The sequence below is a fragment of the Daucus carota genome, chromosome 8 (genome assembly GCF_001625215.2).
Source record: "Daucus carota subsp. sativus chromosome 8, DH1 v3.0, whole genome shotgun sequence".
Lineage (NCBI taxonomy): Eukaryota > Viridiplantae > Streptophyta > Magnoliopsida > Apiales > Apiaceae > Daucus > Daucus carota.
Genome location: NC_030388.2, coordinates 17753582 through 17774184, shown reverse-complemented (window position 1 = coordinate 17774184; position 20603 = coordinate 17753582). Strand labels below are relative to the sequence as shown.

The 20603-nt window shown below is 31.6% G+C and overlaps 2 protein-coding genes across 3 annotated transcripts; both read left to right on the top strand.

The window, feature by feature from the left end:
- Nucleotides 1–6115: 6115 nt before the first annotated feature.
- LOC108197028 (transcription factor bHLH30) lies at nt 6116–10271 on the top strand. Its single transcript, XM_017364502.2, has 2 exons — nt 6116–6965; nt 9500–10271. The coding sequence occupies exons 1-2, from the start codon at nt 6663–6665 to the stop codon at nt 9968–9970; spliced, it is 774 nt and encodes a 257-aa protein (XP_017219991.1). The 5' UTR covers nt 6116–6662; the 3' UTR covers nt 9971–10271.
- Nucleotides 10272–12688: 2417 nt separating this feature from the next.
- Nucleotides 12689–19069, top strand: LOC108196995 (ubiquitin-like modifier-activating enzyme atg7). Of its 2 annotated transcripts, none has more exons than XM_017364456.2 (15): nt 12689–12890; nt 13828–13964; nt 14053–14270; nt 14469–14660; nt 14788–14842; nt 15178–15272; nt 15442–15631; nt 15724–15826; nt 15920–16064; nt 16138–16296; nt 16389–16577; nt 17052–17243; nt 17320–17435; nt 17594–17753; nt 18762–19069. In XM_017364456.2, the coding sequence occupies exons 2-15, from the start codon at nt 13829–13831 to the stop codon at nt 18930–18932; spliced, it is 2121 nt and encodes a 706-aa protein (XP_017219945.1). In that variant the 5' UTR covers nt 12689–12890; nt 13828; the 3' UTR covers nt 18933–19069. The 2 variants fall into 2 exon arrangements, with proteins under 2 accessions (XP_017219945.1, XP_017219944.1); XM_017364455.2 differs by having other exon boundaries at nt 12739–12890; nt 15439–15631.
- The last annotated feature ends 1534 nt before the right edge of the window (nt 19070–20603 follow it).

Below are 20603 nucleotides of genomic sequence, written 5' to 3'. Positions count from 1 at the left end.
GTATACTAGAGCCCCTCATAACTTCGAAAAAACAGTTTATATTTTTTTTTCATCCCCGCTGAATTAATGATGCCAATATAATTTTTTTAGCCCCCGCTGAAGTATAAATGTCATAGAGAGGGACTTATTGTAAAAAAAGAAGAGAGAAGGCATTTAGTCTGAAAAAGTCTAATTAACAAATACATTCAAATAGATGCACTCACAGCAACTCCAACAAACTCCTTAATTTTTCCCTAAAAGTAATATAAACAATCAACTCTTAACTATCTAAGAAGTAAAATTACAGAAGTTCTCCAACAATATTCCCTACATACGCTCTTTATCTATATCTATTATTAAAATATGCATACCTACAAATTGTATCATGCATGCTGAGTACTTTGTACATAAGAGATGGATAACCGTTTTACATAAGGAAATATAGAACTACTACTTTGTATTGGCTCTTTGGATTCTAGGAATTAATTTTCAAGTTTCAATAACTCAAAATTGGTCTGCCTTGCACAATTTTATCCAAATGATTTCTTTTTACTAGATCTGGAGTTGTTATCAAATCAGTTAGACAATTTTATCTATATGAGAGTGGGTAAAGATTAATCTGAATTTCAAAGTGTAGGAAATCAATTTTCTACTGTGAAAACAATCAAGACTTATCAGCATAATAAGATGGGAGATGCATGACTAAATGATAGTATGATGATATATATTGAGAAGGCTATGCAAATATGGATCACGAAATATTTCAGCCCTCCTAACTCTTATTCCTGGTTCCGCCACTACTAATCTGCCATTAACATCTTTTCCATATTTTTATCGTCTTTACTTGTTGCTCGATATTCTCCTCAATATCCCCCTCAAATTAGGAGGGTGAAAAATATTCAGCACACCTAATTTGGATAATAAAGAAGCAGTTCTTGTAGCTGAAAGGTTCGGTGAGAAGATCAGTAGGTTGAATGGCAGTTGGAATATATTTAGAGTGAAGAAACTAGTCTTGACATGATCTCTGATCAAATGACAATCCAAATCAGTATGATGTGTTCTTTCATGCAGAAAATGATTTTCAAAAATGCTAATGACAGAAGTTTTACCACAGAATAGAGAAATAGAAAGAGTAATTTTGAAGTGAAGTTTAAAAAACAGATTAAAAATCCATTTGACTTCACATAAGACATCGGCTATTATTGAGTAGAATATCATTTTTTAGAGAATATCCAGCAACAAAGAAAAGACCATACGAATATAGAAAAGATGTTAAGGGCAGATTGGTAAATTTTGCCTATTCATGTTAGTTAGTAAGACGGGAAGTTTGTAACGGAATTTTGTTTTTCTTCGAAATGCGAAATGCGTATTACAGGACATCTTGTCTAAGATTTTTCTCTAGGAACCTGCCGACTAGCTCCATAGGCAACACAGGTAGGCAAATCGGACTAATCGAGCGACAAGACCCGGTGGGTGGGAACTTCCCTGTGATACGCACGGATTGAAACTCGATCCCCTTTCTTCAAATCATCTCACTGTCACTTCAACTCGGGTGAACGTCCAGGAGCTAGTGAGGTTCGAACTCGTGACCTTTTGAATCAATGCAAGACCCGTTTTCACTTGAATCGGTGAGAATTTTGTTTTTCAGTTTGTATACAAAGTACAAACAGGAGCTCAGGCTCAAAGATGAATGGGTTAGTTTTTACACATTGAAATCATTTCTTCCTACTTAGAAATTCTACAGAATTGAATTGATTCAATTTGTAATATTATTAAATTATTCTATAATGAATATATTCTATTTTATAAAAATTATAAATGTCCTTAGCATAATAATAATATTTATTTATAGATTTAAATATAATTTTATTATATCCATAATTATTAGAACAATGTATACTAACCTAATATGTTCACACCACTCTCTAATCCACTTTCCTCTTAAATTTTAAAATTTCATAGTGTGTGAGTTGTGACATTTGGCTGTGAGTCTGAGGAACCAAGTACGGGCATGAAAACAAAATAAATTAATAAAACATAGGTACAAACTGTGTTGATTCTAATATCGTACTCCCTACAGATTTAATATTTCAATAAAATATAATTTTGTAATTTATTTTTAATATTTTATTTTTATAATATAAAAATATAATATTTATATTTTTATATAAAAAATTAAAAAATAAATTATATAACTATATTTTATAAGAGCTCTAAAATATGTGTCGATCAGTAAAAACGAAACATATATACAATTGAATGAGAAGAAGGGAATACAACCATAATTTCTAATGTCAATATATCAAACTTGTAAATTATTCCACCAATAAATAATTGACGTTTTAGATTCTGAAAATAATTATATGAATATTGATCGTATATTTAAAATATAGTAAAAAGTGGTTTGAATAATTTTAATTTATTAAAAAAATAAAAGATAACAATTCTCATTATGTGATCAATGTATTTCAAAATGATTGATTTTTTGGTTACAAAATCTATAAAGGATAATGTGTGGTTAAAAAGATAATTACTATGTTGTTTATGTTATTTTGAAAGATTGAAATTTTGTTGTTAGAAAATATAAAAAGATACTTCCTCTGTTTTTTAATATATGACGTTTGACTTTTTGGCGCACGCTTTTAAGTGTTTTGACCGGGTAGTTAAAAACATTATTTTTGAAATTTTCTTTTTCTGAATAAAAATATGTAATCAAAATTTTAATTCACAAAAAAAATCAGTTAAAATTAATAATTTTTACTACCCGGTCAACCCACCTAAACATACGTGCACAAGTCAAAAGTGTCATATAAAAAAAAACAGAGGGAGTAATATATCTTAGTTGAAAAGAATAATTGATTATACAAATAAAATTCAAATACGGGCCAAACTTTAATATTTCGGGTCGTACAATAAATATAGGATAGAATATAAACGACACAGGATAGTAGTTGGGCGCTTGGGCCTTGGATCGTTTGGAGTCTTGAACTTGGGTTGTTTCAATATTTTTGGGGTTTCTGCCAATTTCACAAAGAGTTAATGACACTTTGTAACCCCTAAGTTTGCTCCAAATCGCAGTTTAGTACCTAAACTTTAAAACCTGTCAATATGCACCCTAAACTTAACATTCTCGTGCAAGTTGTAACCCTTAGTCACTATTCCGTTCAAATCTACTGTTAACTTTAACTGTTTGAGCGGTAACTGTGTGTATATCAGTTTCTAACAGCTATTTTATCCATTGTGACCTCTCAAAAATTATGTATTATATTTTGAAATTATTTCTGAACACACACAACGATGTAAAAAAAAATTAAAATAATTTAAAAATTATGTATCTAGATTTAGAATCTGCAATTTTATATTTTTAAAATTATTTTAAATTTTTTTTACATCGTTGTGTATGTTCAGAAATAATTTCAAAATATAATACATAATTCTTGAGGGGTCACAGTGGGTAAAGTAGCTGTTAGAAACGGATATACACACAGTTTCCACTCAAACAGTTAAAGTTAACGGTAGATTTGAACGGAATAGTGACTAGGGGTTACAACTTGCACGAGAATGTTAAGTTTAGGATGCATATTGACACGTTTTAAAGTTTAGGTACTAAACTGCGATTTGGAGCAAACTTAGGGGTTACAAAGTGTCATTAACTCTTTCACAAAAGCCTTCACACATAAAAGAAATCAGGTTGTTTTTCAAACATATTCGTCCATTCATTTGCTCATATATTCACCAGTATGGAAGTGAAATTGTGTCTTTCAAACCTATGTAAGTTTTGAAACTAATTTTTAAAAATTAACAACGAAAATAAATAAAAACATCACCATCATTTATACGGGAGTATGACCAAACTATCATAAGTAAATAAAAAAAGCATTAGTATTGTTTGTGACAGGCATCATTAGAGACCCAAACTTAGTGCTTGCAAGTTAATTATAAAAAAATTAAAAAAATACCTTTAAATAGTTTAAAAATAAATTTCTTGTTTACAAATTATAACTCCTAATCTAATAAATTTTAATAATATACAACTCAAAATAATATCATTTGATAAGTTCTATTTCTTAGAATATATCGTTTCATATAGTGGAAGTGTTTGGGCGAGTTTTTTCTTTTCAAATTTAAGGACTTATTCTTTTTATTTAAATTCATATTTTTATAACTTTTTTAGATATGAATGGTAAGAAGGTGTTTTATATTTATTATCTAGCATTAAAAATAAGGGTTTATTTGAGAAAAAAGTATATCTTTCTTCCTATTAAATCCTTATTTCAAAAAAATAAGATTAGTCAGACCACGTGTGATCAGGGGTGTACACTGGTTGTACAAACTATTTAAACCGACCCAAACTGACCTTATTTTCGGTCGAACCAAACTGAAAATTTTAAATCGTTCTTAAATTGGGTTGAATCGGCCTGCATATTTGTCATTCATCTGCTTGCCTTTTAAAAGTCCGAACTTGTTTTAATGTTCTATAATTTGTATGTTGTGTAACAATTTTAAAACCGCAAAATATGCGATTTAGTGGCCAGTAACCTGTCCAAAGCGACTCAAACAACTCAAACCAAAGTATGGCCAATTAGGTTGGGTTATAAATTAATTTTAATGAGTTGGGTTCGAAAATTACCAAACCGAATTTAATGAGTTGGGTCGATAAAAAACCTAAACCGTCCAACCCGGCCACGTACACCCCTACAATACTCAATAGTATATAATTTATATAATTTTGACTATGGACCTTATCTAAAATACACCATCTCTTCCAACCATTTATTTACAGTTTCTGGTGTCTCATTCAATTTTTTATATTTCAAAATTTACTAAAAATAATCAATGATCCCACCACTTCCCCATATTTCTTCGTTTTTCACACTTTTACTTCACTGTCTCCCTTTTATATATTAAAAATCAATGAGTCACGTCACTTCACCCACTTTAGTTTCTCTTTTCCAGATTTATACATGTTTCTTAACCTCCTTCACAAATCATATGTAAACAAATAATTGGGGCGTAGGGAGTATAACACACTATATATATAATTTATAATGATGTTATTAAAGACACCGTAGATATCTTATAGACCTGAGATAAATAGGAATCTTAAACACATTGAACATTAGGGAATCTTATAAATTTTTTAACTAAAATCATTAAAACATATTATAATTTTTAGGAAAAAAAGGATTATGAAAAAAATCCACTCTAATAATACATTCCTTTGTCTAGCTAACACTCTGTTATGCTGTTACTTATTTTATTGAACTCCAAATATAAAATGTTGAGGTCAAAAAGTACTAGTATTAAGTTGAAATTCTATTGGACAGGGATGTTGACAATTAGCAAGCGGCACAACTAAGAACTCATGATTCAACATCAATGATTATTTAAAATAATATCGGTCTTTCTAATGTGTGCCCAAGGGCACACAATAAGCACCAACTTTCATGAAAATGGTTTGTTTTGATTGGTGGAATTGATGTGAATGCAGGAGGGCCATTTACATTTATTATCCATCCACCAATCAAAATCTAGAATTTTCATGGGAGTTAGTGACTATTGTGTGCCCTTGGGCACACCATAGAAAATTCGAAATAATATTGGACATGTATTAATCTAACCTCTTAATCACTTACAGAAGTTACAATTGTCAAAATTGTCGGTAGGCATTACCTAGAGAACAAATGTCTTACTCCCTCCGTCCCACCAGGTTCTTTACAGTTTCCTTTTTGGGATGTCCCATCCAATTCTTTACATTCCAAAACTTACCAAAAATAGTCAATGGGTCCCGCCACTTCCCAACTTTTCCTCCCTTTTCACACTACTTTTACTCCCTTTTCACACTACTTTTACTCCACTATCTCTCTTTTATTCATTAAAAATTGACGGGTCCCGCCACTTCACCCACTTTTCTTCCTCTTTTCCACTACTTTATACATATTTCTTAACCTCCGTGCCCAAACCAAACGTAAAGAATTGGCTGGGACGGAGGGAGTATATGCACTACTACAGGTTACAAGGGAATGCAAAAGAAAAATATTAAACTAAAATAAAAGTCTACAAAGACAATGTGACCATGTACAATTTTATAGCAAAGGTTTGGTATTTGTATTATACTTATATATGATTATATGTAGCATTGGATGTATGTCTATGTGTCATAGTAGCAAGTAGCATTTGGAGCTTTGCCAACCTCTGGTTCTTGAAAGTCTTTACAAGCCTTCTAGCTTTTGTCACTTCTGCCACAAACAAAACCACACATTTTATTACAGATTCTTGGGTTCTGATAAATCTTTCTTTGTAAATTCCTTGATCTTCTCAACTTGGTCACAAAGATTTAAGCCTCCAATCCAGTAAAATCTCATTGAAAATGGTGCAATTCAAGACCATCAAGACCAAAATGTGGATTTTTTCCCATTAGTTTTCTTCCCAAAAAGTTTACAATTTTTTCTTTTCTCTTTACTAAATGGAAGACATGAACGCCAAAAACATCTTCAGTTCTTGTTCTTTTGCTTTCCCTAGTTGCATGCTTTCTTTCTGGTTTGCTCCAACCACTCGTCCTCCTGGTCTAGACCCTTAAATTTTTTGCAGACAGATTTCTGTTTTTATCTCTATTTTATGTTGTTATATGCATTGTTTTCTTGAAAATTTTGTGTGAGCTTTTGGTACTTTTAAAAGTGGATATGACTTGGGATTCTTGCAATTTGGAAAATTCAAACTTTTGGTTGAGTGAATTGGAATATGTGGAGAATTTTTGGCAGAATTTAGGTAGTGGGTCAATGTTAAATGGTGAAAATTTGCTGGACGATGGTGAAAAGGTGGAGACTTTAAAGGCTATGGAGGTTTTGGATGAAAAGAAAGATGGGGATATAGAGGTGAAGTCTGTGGCTGCTTTGAAAAGCCATAGTGAGGCTGAGAAGAGGAGGAGGGAGAGGATTAATGCGCATCTTGATACGCTTCGCGGGCTTGTACCTTGCACCGGAAAGGTATTTTATCAAACTCATTAAGTTGTTGAATTTTAGCAATGGTTTTGGTATATGATTTCCATGATTAGTATTTAGTACAATGTTCATAATTTATGTTTAGGACTTGCTAAAACTTGAATTTAGTATGTTAATATTTTTATTGATAGACAGATCTTACTTTTTCTGATCTAAGAATTGTGTATTAGGACTGATGTAAAATTAGAAAAATGTTAAGTATGATCTTATGTTATCTGCATGATCTGAATATCATACCTTGATCTGATGCAAGAAAGTATCTTGAAACAAACATAACCGAAGCAGCATAACATTAAATATCTAGAAATTAGTTCATGTGTGTGTGTACATTCTAACCGAATATAATCAAGCAATGTGATGCGAAGTTTTAGTTCTGCTAGGGAAGCTATTTGATGATATAATTAAAGGAGTGCAAGAGACAGACATAAATCATATAGGGGAAGGTCAAACAGAGTTACTAATGACACAGAGCTCCTTTAATCTCCAGTAGATTGCTAGGTTCTGTGAGAATATGGCTATTTGTCATTTTTTATATTTAGAATCGGTTTCCTTTTCTACTACATTGAGTAAGAACAAGCTTATGATTAGTCATCGCAGTTCCCTAATATGAAAGCTGACAATGACTCTTATCAACATTGCAAAGTATCTTATATCATTAGCAAGTCTAACATTGATATAGAATTGTTTAAATCAGAGAGTTCTTTGTCTATTGAAATAGAGCCGACTATTGGATTAAAGAAGTGGAATTTTGCAACTTGTCAAATAGTTTTATACTCAAGGATTGTCTGGTTGTGTGCCAACTACAAAATATACCAGTTATCTTTGTCAAAGATCAAATTTCGGTGGCTCGACACGTATATGAAAGTGATAGATAGTGGCCTGTACTACCAGCTGGTTGGTATGGATGTCTTGATGTGGGCTAATCTGTTAATTTGCTACTAATATATTGCTAATAATTGCTCAAGTTAGGTGATAAATATTATATAGTTATGTTTAGGTATGCAAGTGACTTAGTGATAAACAAACATTCTGTAAGAAAACTCTTCAAATATCCACGTGTTTGATTTCTTAAAGAAGTTGCCTCAGTCTTCCTGCTTGTGATGAGTGATTTAACTGATCTGAAACAAAGGCCGCCTGAGTAGTTCATTTTGATTAGCATGGATTGGTATCATACAGTGAAGACAGAGGCGACCCTTGAAGTTGCCTCATTGCGACAGATGTGTGTTGGAGTGTTTCTGCATTTTACTTTGCGGCTTCAGAAAAGATTTAAGAGATGCAAAAATTCTTCTTTCTTTAATATAAATGCAGAATGACATCAAACTTGGTTTAAACAATATTGCTGTTGACTTAATACTATTCTCATTTTTATTATGTAGTTTAAAACTTCCTGGTTCACACATCATCGCTAAACAGATATTGATGTCGTGAAGTAAAAAATCTGGAAATACATTAGCGGGAAGCAACTTCTGTGAGATGAGTTGCCTTCACATTATTATAAATTCGTCAAGTGTGGGTATATTTTTCTATAAAGTGAGAGGGGAGAGCAGAGAATTATGTCTACTAACATGAACACCTGATCTTGTGCTATATAAAAGTTGTCTTTTCTACTCATTTTCGACATCTATAGTTTTCCTTAAATCTATTGTTCTGCATCTATGAAACAATAAGTATGCCTTAGGTAACTGCTTTTTATGGTATTAGTTGTGCAAGTAAGATTTTTTTACAAGCGAAGTGGCTATATGGACCAAGATTTCTGCACCTGATAATAGGGGTGATCGCGGTCCGGTTTGGTTCGGGTTGGAGGTAGAACCGGAACCAAACCATATATTAGCGGTTTTTCAAAATCTCAAACCAACCCGCGACCCGCAAACCAATTAACCCGGACCAAGCGGTGCGGTTTTTAATGGTTCGGTTAAGCGGATTGATCGGTTTATGCCTAAGGCTTATAATCGAAGATGAGGATTCATGAATAATACTAGAAAATAGAAGATCATTTTTGTCTCCATTTATATAATTTCACATAGTTAAATTAAAATACAAAATTTCGTCTAATAAAATACATAAAGTTGAATCGAAGTCGTGGATTAATGAATTGATATGACTTGTAGTTAGGTATTGATAAGGTAAGCAACTAAACAAACCCAGCAAGTATAAACTAAAAAAATTAATATATTTATATAAAATTAATATTTTGTATATATATAATATTAAATATTTATATTATATATAATATATATATATATATATGAATACGCGGTTCGGTTTTTTAACGGGTTGGTTTAATATAAAACCGAAACCAACCCACAAACCACGGTTTTTTAAATTAGTCGAACCGAAACCGTAAACCTCATTTCGGTTTCGGTTTGGATCAGATTAATATCGGATTGGTTTATGCGGATTTTGCGGTATAAACCAGACCATGATCAACCCTACCTGATAAGAGTCAGTCACTCGTTTGTACATAATTTCCTATAAAACCATATACGTCTGTTATTGACATCTTCAAGTACTATGCATAGATGGACAAAGCCAGTTTACTTGCAGAAGTTATCAGCCAAGTGAAACAGCTAAAGGTTTCTGCCGCTGAAGCCAGCAAAGGACTCCTCATTGCGACAGATGCTGATGAAGTAAAAGTTGAGCCACTTAAAAGGAGCTCCGCGTGTGGAACTTACTATTTGGCATCTGTATGTTGTGATTACAAACGCGAGGTTCTCTCAGACATGAAGCAAGCTCTTGAATCCCTTAATCTAAATATTGTGAAGGCTGAGATATCAACCTTCAAAAAGAGGATGAAGTATGTTTTTGTCTTCACAAGCAGCAAAGACAATGGTAATGCCAAGGAACATCTGTTTTTAATGAACACAGTTCGTCAGGCTTTAAGTTCAATCCTAGAAAAGATTTCACTATCCATGGAATACACTCCAAGAACAACACCTCCAAACAAAAGGCGCAAGATTTCTTTGTATGAATCTTCAAGCTTATCTTCGTGAGAATGCAGTCTGGACTGTGCTGGAAAATGCAGTATCTGATGATTTGCATGCTATATAGCAAAGCCTTGTGCACATATTTAAGATGAAGATGAACTCAACTATGTACAATGAATGCATGGCATTAAGGGAATAATTTAATTGAGTTGCTTTTGATTGTATTAATAAAATAATCTAAAATTTAGCTTGTTAAAGGTTTTGATGTTTCTTCTTCTCAAATAATTTGCTACATGATGTAATATATTCAATGAATTTTGTGTTTGAAATTATCATAGAATTCATATGTACTGTGTGTTTTTTAGTACATTTGTACTCTGATGCAATTCCAATCGGGTTAAATCAATGTTTCCTTCGTGAGAAGCAATATATTAAGTGGGTGTTTGGGGGATTTTTAAGCCCGGATTCTAAAGTTATAAGTCAGAAGCACTCAGGGCCGGCTCAAGACTCTTAGTGGCCTTAGGCGAATCAAATTTTTGAGGCCTTTTTTCGCAAAAAATAAAATAAAATTTGACATATGCTTTTCTTTTTAACAATATTATACTATAGTTTTTTAATATTTCATAATTCTTTGTTTCATCCTAAATTTTTTTATTAAAACAATTGTTTATAAATTGGTAGAAAATATATTGTGTAAATAATTGATATATCTAATTAAATATGAAGATAAATATTTTACTATTTAAATAATTTCACCGTAGATAGTTATGTAGTTATAATGAAATTTGTGAATTTAATTTAATTTTGATATTTATTGACATTTTAGCAAAATATAGAAGTTAAATTTTCAAACAAGTACAGAAATTATAAAATTAACTATTAATTAGTTTTAATAAATAGTAATTAGAATTTTACAAATATATTATAATAAAGCAAATTAAGTAATTTTAATTCTATGTTTTATAAATTTAAAATAGCATTAAAACTACAAATATTGAAAACTGAAAAATTGATAATTCATAAATACAATTATATAATTGAAAGTACAACTACAATAGAAAAACCGAACTTAAGAAATTATAATTAGTCACATTAATATAAAAATTTTATTTTTGTAAATCTCATTCATAAATAAAATAATTATTTTATTATAATAAAATATAATTTTAATTATATATATAACTAGAGGCCTTATGTAACTAAAATTATATTTTTTGGAGTTTTTAAATATAAGCATATATATTTTTTTCCAATTTTGAAATTACAATGAAAATATATATATAATTTTTGGGGCCTTCAAATATCGGGGGCCTTAGGCCACCGCCTAAATGGCCTGTATGGTGCGCCGGCCCCAGGGCCGGCTCAAGACTCTTAGTGGCCTTAGGCGAATCAAATTTTTGAGGCTTTTTTTCGCAAAAAATAAAATAAAATTTGACATATGCTTTTCTTTTTAACAATATTATACTATAGTTTTTTAATATTTCATAATTCTTTGTTTCATCCTAAATTTTTTTATTAAAACAATTGTTTATAAATTGGTAGAAAATATATTGTGTCAATAATTGATATATCTAATTAAATATGAAGATAAATATTTTACTATTTAAATAATTTCACTGTAGATAGTTATGTAGTTATAATGAAATTTGTGAATTTAATTTAATTTTGATATTTATTGACATTTTAGCAAAATATAGAAGTTAAATTTTCAAACAAGTACAGAAATTATAAAATTAACTATTAATTAGTTTTAATAAATAGTAATTAGAATTTTACAAATATATTATAATAAAGCAAATTAAGTAATTTTAATTCTATGTTTTATAAATTTAAAATAGCATTAAAACTACAAATATTGAAAACTGAAAAATTGATAATTCATAAATACAATTATATAATTGAAAGTACAACTACAATAGAAAAACCGAACTTAAGAAATTATAATTAGTCACATTAATATAAAAAATTTATTTTTGTAAATCTCATTCATAAATAAAATAATTATTTTATTATAATAAAATATAATTTTAATTATATATATATAACTAGAGGCCTTATGTAACTAAAATTATATTTTTTGGAGTTTTTAAATATAAGCATATATATTTTTTTCCAATTTTGAAATTACAATGAAAATATATATATAATTTTTGGGGCCTTCAAATATCGGGGGCCTTAGGCCACCGCCTAAATGGCCTGTATGGTGCGCCGGCCCTGGAAGCACTAGTCGAAAAGCACATATAAAAGTTATTAGTGGCAGACTTTTGTTTCATAACTTCTATTTTTTCCCCCAAACATTTTAATGATTTATGAGTATTACTAATTTCAAACTATTACTTCACTTTAAACAAAAATCACTTATTTTTTAATCTCAACCAAACGGCCCCTAAAAATGTATTAAATATATTAAAAAATTTGTTATAATCGGCTCGTCTTGGTCCTGTTATAATAAGTAATTTTTTGGTTGTTAGGAAAATATTCTAACAATCATGATTATAATATTTTCAACACGTCTAATAATTTTTGATAAATGGTAGATACCTCAAAAAGTATTCCAATTTTTTTTTCTCAAATATCATGTTAATAATAATGGAATCCTGTATGCACATCAATCACCCAATTAAAAATAATTGTATGACTACCTGTCATTTGGAAAAAGGTTTTGGGAACAAATTTTGGGATACATAATTTCCCATAATTTTTTAATCATTACGTGCGAATATATTAAAAATACCCTAACTAATAATATATTTGAGATATGTTAGAAGTCTGGCGATACAACCGTACAAGAATTGTAAGCAGCTTAAGAGCTCGGGGGATTGACATGGACCATGACCCTTTCCTTTGAATTACTTATTTATTCATCCTAAATTTTTACCCCAAAGCTTTAAAATTAAACCCAGTCATTTACGGATGAGTTGAGTAGCTTCAAATTTTATCAAACACTTCATCACCATCTTTGACCCAAGATCTTGCTATTCTTTAGGTAATTTTCTATCGTTTTGACTCTGTAATTGACTTGTTTCATCATATATATCTTTTGGGTTTTTGTTCTTTTGGCTTATGAGTATGATTCAAGACTTCTCGTGGGTTTCATAAATTTTGATTCAAAGTATTGAATATTTGTTTCAAAATCGCTGCTTGTAGTTAGCTAGTATCTATTTGTCTGTATGTGTATGCTGCAAATGATCCTTAGACTTTTAAGTTTAGAAGCTCCCTAGTTTATTACAAATTCTTGATATGTTTAGTGGGTTATCGGGTTCTTATTACTGATTGTGATGAGTTTCGATTCAAGTGCTTGATATTAGTTTTGTAGTGGCTAGTTATAGTTACCCTAACAGTTGAATTATAATTTAGTGTATACATGTGTTTATGCACATTGCAGCTGATCATTGGGCTTTTTAAATTTAGAGGCTCCCTATTTTTTTCCAAATTCTTGATATAACTATGTTCGGTGGGTTTTCGGATTCTTATTACTGGTTGTGATGAGTTTCGGTTCAAGTGTTTGATGTTAGTTTTATAATGGCTAGTTCTAGTTGCCTTTACAGTTGAATTATAATTTAGTGTATACATGTGTATATGTACATTTCAGCTGATCCTTGGGCGTTTTAAGTTTAAAAGCTCTGCAGTTTAATGTACAATCCAAGTTCTCGATGTATGCATGTATATATGGCAATTAGATATAATACCATTATCTTTGTTCTCTTTTTTAACTGATTCATTGGATTTTTTTGTCAGATTTAAACGATTTTTTTATTATTTTGTTGTGAAGGATTGATTGTTTTAGATTTTCTGTTGTGTTCGTTACTGACATAATGTTAGAATCTGCAAATAGGATACTTGAGTTGTCTAACCCTTTTGTGGGAACATCGCAATTGGATACTACATAGTAAACTTACTCTACTTTAATGCTGATTTACTAGAATGGCTGGACATGATAATGGATCAGTTCTTCAGTTTGCACCTTTTCAAAGTTCTGTGGATGAAGGCTTTTGGCACAGGTTATCATCTTTGAAACTCAATCAATTGGGAATTGATGAATCCCCGATTTTTATAACAGGTAGGGGTAGTTTTGCTTTTTGAGTGAATGGTTAACATGTTTAACGTATTATCTGTGTGCTTTTTATAAGATAATATCATCTTTCCAGGTTTTTATGCACCTTGTTCACATTCGCAAGTTTCAAATCATTTAACTCTTCTTGGTGAATCTTTGCCGCCTGAACCAAGTGCTCAATCATCACATCTATCTTTAAGGTCCGGGAACAGGAATAGATGCTCTGTTCCAGGAATTCTTTACAACACAAATACGTTGGAAAGCTTTCAAGCACTTGATAAGCAAAGCTTGATGAAGGCTGAAGCTAAGAAGGTACTTCATGCATGTAGTTATGTTCATTATAAAAGCAAATGTACTACATATATCTTGAAATCGGTAATGCCTTTGTCACATGGAATATATGGATTTGATTGATGACTACTTATTATATAATTTGAATAAACTCTATATATGTTTATCACTTCAAAATGCTGTCTATTATAATCTTTTTTTATGTATTGGCGATGTCAGATTTGGGAAGATATACATTCCGGAAGAGCAGAGCAGGAAAGTTCTGTTCTTTCGAGGTTCCTTCTTATATCATTCGCAGACCTTAAAAGTTGGAAGTTTTACTACTCTTTTGCTTTCCCTGCTCTGGTGCTTGATCCTCCTGCAATGATAACTAGTTTGAAGCCTGCTTCCCAATGCTTTAGCCTAGAGGAGGTGCTTAAATATGAATAGTATTTTCCAATTATATATAGATATTAACGTAGTTATTTTATCTTAATCACTTAAAACCTTGTGCTTACTTTTTTTTCGTTTATTGTCCTCCATCATTTATGTGCGACAGGCTGATTCGCTGACAGCAGTTTGTAATGAGTGGCGGAATTCAAGCACAACTGCAGGTAAAACTAGTAGATCTTTATAGAATAAGATCTTCCCTTGCTCATTTAACATAATTGGTTTTATAGAGAGGGTCACATGATTGTTAAAATATTAAGGGTTGCATTTTGCACACTTAAAAAAGATTTTTACAGGTAGTTCATAACATGACTTCAAAGAATAAAAATGTCTATGCATAACAAATGACTATAAACAATTATTCTATAATTCATTAATCAGTTTTTCTTATTCAAAATGCATAGCTTTCTCTGCCACAGTTGAAAGATTTTTTTTTTTTTGGTGATACTAGAGTATATACTTTATTTGGCAAGCACCTAAAGCATGAACTCTGCTGCAGATGTGCCATTCTTTTTGGTGTCGATTGATTCAAATTCACATGCCACCATCAGACATCTGAAAGACTGGGAAGTTTGCAGAAGTGATGGTTATAAGGTATGTGCACATATTTTTTAGCTTCTAAATGTCTAAATACTAATACACACACACACACACACACACACACACACACACACACACACATATGCCATGTGTTTTTTTAATTAGGCCCGGACATGTTATGATTATCACTACCTGTTTTCTGAGCTTCATTTGTTTGTAGCAGCTCCTTTTTGGCTTTTACGATCCTTGTCATCTTCCAAATAATCCTGGCTGGCCTCTACGCAACTTCATTGCATTTATATGCTCAAGATGGAATCTTCAAAAAATTCGGTTTTTCTGCTATCGTGAACATCGTGGTTTTGCTGATCTGGGGTTGTCCCTCGTTGGTGAGGCCTTAATATCAGTTTCACAAGGTAGAGCAGAAGAATTTTGGTAACGCCTCTATTCTCCTTATTACACTATCTCATTCAAATTTCTCTCTTATTTAGTTATATTTTTTGTTCAGAATGGAAACTTCATAAACATATTCCTAAGGCTGTTGGATGGGAGGTGAACAAAGGAAAGAAGACTCGGTGCATTACTCTTGCTAATTCCATGGATCCAATCAAGTATGTTTCAAGTCTTATTACATATCAGCTCAGTGTTGAAAATAAATATTTTAATATAGCTCCAGAAACAGTAATAATGACCACTAATGACAGGTTAGCAGTATCAGCTGCAGAGTTGAACTTGAAGCTAATGAGATGGCGTGCTTTGCCATCATTGGACCTGCATATGCTGTCTGCTACCAAGTGTCTTCTCCTCGGTGCAGGTACCCTTGGATGTCAGGTGGCCCGCATGCTTATGGTGAGTTTCAGATTCAGCGTAAAATTTGGTATGATTGTTATATTACAGATTAAAAAGAATTGTTGTTTTGCAGGCTTGGGGTGTCCGTAAAATTACACTAGTTGACAGTGGCAAGGTATCAATGTCGAATCCACTGCGGCAGTCCTTATACACATTGGAGGACTGCCTTAATGGTGGTGAATATAAGGCCCTGGCTGCAGTTAAAAGTCTTAAACAGATATTTCCCGCTGTGGTAATAAAGTTGCCCACAATAAGCTTTATACCTGAATCCTTTTTGTTGGAAGATTCCAGAATTTATCTTTTATCTTGTATTTGTTGGCTCAGGAAGCTGATGGCATTGTGATGGCCATACCAATGCCTGGACATCCAGTTCCCAGCCAAGATGAGCATGATGTACTTGAGGATTGCAGGCGATTACAGGATTTGATTGATTCTCATGATGCAGTTTTCCTTTTGACTGATACAAGGGAAAGCCGTTGGCTACCAACCCTTCTATCTTCCAATGCCAACAAGGTCGATTTTTTCTTCTATCCATTGCAGCTCTTATATGGCATTACACTGTAACTAATTGTTTGATACAGAAGATGAATTTCATTGTTTTCTGATTTTTAAGTAAATCAGTTGGCTTTTGAAATTCAGTCATTTACTCATTTAGTCTGCAAAGGAGGAATATTGATGTTTCATACATTAATCCATCTTATCAAAGCGAATTTATTACCCATCTGAATCAAAATATCAAAATATCAAGAAAGAAGTTTAACAGCTTACAATTTTTACATCTTTTGTTAAAGAGTTGAAATGATGGACGTAAAAAACTTATCACCAATGATTTTGTTGTGGTGATTATAATCAAAGAATGAAAGATACATGTAGCTATTTAAATTTAGAAAGTACTCAATGAAGTCTTATATTTAGAATCAGATCCCTGAAGCTGGATCGGTTATTGTTGAGTGTTGACAGATCTTGATATATATATTTGATGTGCAGATTACTATTACAGCTGCTTTAGGTTTTGATAGTTTTCTAGTTATGCGTCATGGTGCTGGTCCCCTTGTCGATTACAGATCTGAATCCATGAGTGCTTTATCTGCTGAATTGGGAAATTTTTCTCTCGCAGACAGAGATAAAAGGCCGAGATTAGGTTGTTACTTTTGCAGTGATGTCGTCGCGCCAATTGATGTATGTAATTGTTCATGAAGAATTTTATATACAAATACCTTATTTGTACTCTAATGCTGGTTATATTCTCTTGCAGTCAACTTCTAACCGAACTTTAGATCAGCAATGCACAGTTACACGTCCGGGTCTTGCTCCTATAGCATCTGCCCTTGCAGTTGAACTTCTAGTTGGAATATTACATCATCCGCATAGGTGAACTTTTTAATTTGTTACATATGAGTGGGTAGTTTCTGACTCCTCGATATTGATATTGTTAAAGCATACAGATGAATCTTGAAGTAAATAATAATGATACTTTGGCCCATATCAGCATTTCTGATAGTTACACTACTTTAACTGCAATTCTACAGAATATTTGCCAAAGCTGAATTTGCCAATTCTATGGATAATGGATCAACAGAGCAACCTCTTGGAATTTTACCCCATCAGATTCGAGGTTCACTCTCTCAATTTTCTCAGATGACACTTGTCGGCCATTCGTCAAGTAGCTGTACTGCTTGCTGTAGCATCGTAAGTTTTCCGTACTACGCCATCGCATATATAAAGATTAAGCAGAAAAACACACCTTTCCTTGGTAGAAACACATATATCCTCTGATTAAATAAGTTATGATCAATTCAAGATATTTATCAAAATAACAATCAGTAACAATAGATTACTCTTTCAATTATATATAATATATGAAGATACTAAGTAATTCGTTCATCTGCATCAGTATCCCCTTGTTTGTAAAACGTATTCAGTTCAAGTTTTCAGTTGATCAGAGGTTTTTTTGAAATATCCTCAAGTAAGTATGGTACTTAATTAAGACAGACAGTGACAGAAATGCACAAAATTCTGAAAAGACGTTTTGCTATTGTAAAATGGATCATTTTTATCCCATCTTTCATAACTCTTCGGTTTCGACCATAGTTACAAGGAAATGCGTATGCTGCCACGTACCGCAAGGGGGTACTGATGCAGATGAACGTACAGGTCCTAGGCACTTATCCTGTGTCATACACTTTGACTTAAGTGTGAACACTTTGACCAATAAAAAGACTAGATATGAGATGAGCCTGAGATTCACAAACAAAAAGAGGACAAATAATTATTACAGAGAGTAAGAAAAAGAAAAACTGAGGGGAAGAATAAGCTTTAGTTGCAAAGTCCGATATTATGATTAATTTTTGCCACCAATATGTGTGTGTTATACTTATCAATTAGGTATGATGTGTTCCCGTACCCATGCCCGTATTGGACAGAGTCCCCATGTACTCAATTTTCAGAAACTCAGGGACGGACACTTGGGATGTGTGTTCAATATTTTGTACCAGAGTTTGAACATTAGAAATTTTGTGTTTTCCCATAAAATGTTTGCAGTTCTTGTGTATTTGAAAATTTTGACATTCATTTGATGTCACCAACTTGTCGGTTCAAGTAACTGCTATATTCCCTTCAATGTAACATAATCACTACTAGATTGTGAATCATGTTTTAATATAGTAATTAATTATTAATTATAATTTTCGTGTTCAGGTGGTAAATGAATTTCACAACAGGAAGATGGATTTTGTCCTTGAAGCCATAAATCACCCCACTTATTTGGAGGACCTCACAGGTCTGACAGAGCTAAAGGAAGCTGCAAATTCTTTTGATTTGGACTGGGATAATGATATAGATGATGACGATGAATGTGTTGAAATCTAAAGATAATTGTCTAACAATTGTAAATAGCCATTTGTCGCTACATTACTAATTGTACCTTAGTTTTGCATGCAAATTGAACAGAAAATCAATGTCTTAGTTAATTAATTTTATAATATTTAACTAGCTTTTCTTTCGAATATCCAGCCTTTTATGGAATATAATGAAAATTATTCTTACACACGGAGAGGACAAACGTGATTGGTTGTGTTTTGTGAGCATGTACAGACCAGGGTTCCTGGGTACACGTATATTAATTTCCACATTTGTTGTGTTTTGTGAGCATGTACAGACCCGGGTTCGTGGTTGGTACACGTATATTTATTTTTTGTCGTTTAGGAATTTGATGATATTGGAGCCGTTTGGGTTAGCTTAAAAGAAGTGATTTCTGTCTTATAGTAAAGAAGTGGAGTAAAAATGAGAAGTAAATAAGTTAATAAAGTGTTTGGAAAAGAAGCAGAAGTTATGAGAGAGAAGCTAGTATTCTCAGCTTCTTAAAAGTGCTTCTACTTCTTTACACAAACGGGTCAAGAAAAACACAAGCCAGAAGCAGCTCCGGCTTCTTTAAAACAAACACCCCTATTATTTGTCCAATTTCAACTTTTTTATGGCTTCTTTTGGGAAAATAGATTTTTTTGCCACTCAACTTATACTGTTTTTAGAAACTTACCACCCAACTAATTTTTTTATTCTTTTAGTCACTAATGTTAGGTTTAGTTTTATTTTTAGCCACCAACTTAGGTTTGGATTTGATTACCAGCATTATTATAATTTTTTTGTCACTAAACTTATTGCGTTTTTAGAAACTAACCACTGAACTATAATTTTTTTATTTTACTCACTAGTGTTAGATTTAGCTCTTTTTTTTTTTGTCACTGAAGTTAGATTCAGATTTGATTATTAGCATTACATTTTATGTGTATCATTATTAAAATATAGTGGTAGTCGGTAATATTTTTGATGATTTGATATATGTTTGTATTTTTATATGTAGTACTTTTTATGTAGTATTTTTATATGTAGTACTTTTATGTCTTCAAGATCGCTTACCTTGGATGAAAAGAATTTTACACGCATTATATGGCCTTTAAAAGATGTAGTTTCATATATAACTTATTTTTTTCTTTCGAATGAAAATTCAGCGTTTGAATTTTTACACACAAAAATAAGTTATGAAACTATGTTTTATAAGAATCTTAAATACATGCTAAGCACTAGAGAAAATTTGTAAACTAATGAGAGGGACGGAGGGAGTAATAATAATATAAAATGATGCATTATATATAGAGGACAATCATCGAAAATTAAGTTTTTCTCTCTATTTATTTATCTCGAAAATTATAATAAGATAAAATTATTAAAATTTTTGAAGATAAATTTAAGAGAGATCTTAGACTGAGCTAGTCCATTGAAAGTTTAATAGCGAAAGATGATGCGTCATATCACTCAATTACACTTTATCTTATGAGAGAGGGTGAATTGTTTGAAATCATTGATTTCATATTCATGATTTATTGAATTTTTAGAATCTAATTACTATTTTTCCAGATTTTAATTTTTCATCAGCTCATTTTATATTATTATTACTATATATAAGGATATAAACATACGACACATCATCAAAGATTAGATACTATCACTATGTATAAATGATGCTACAAAAAATTATCATAA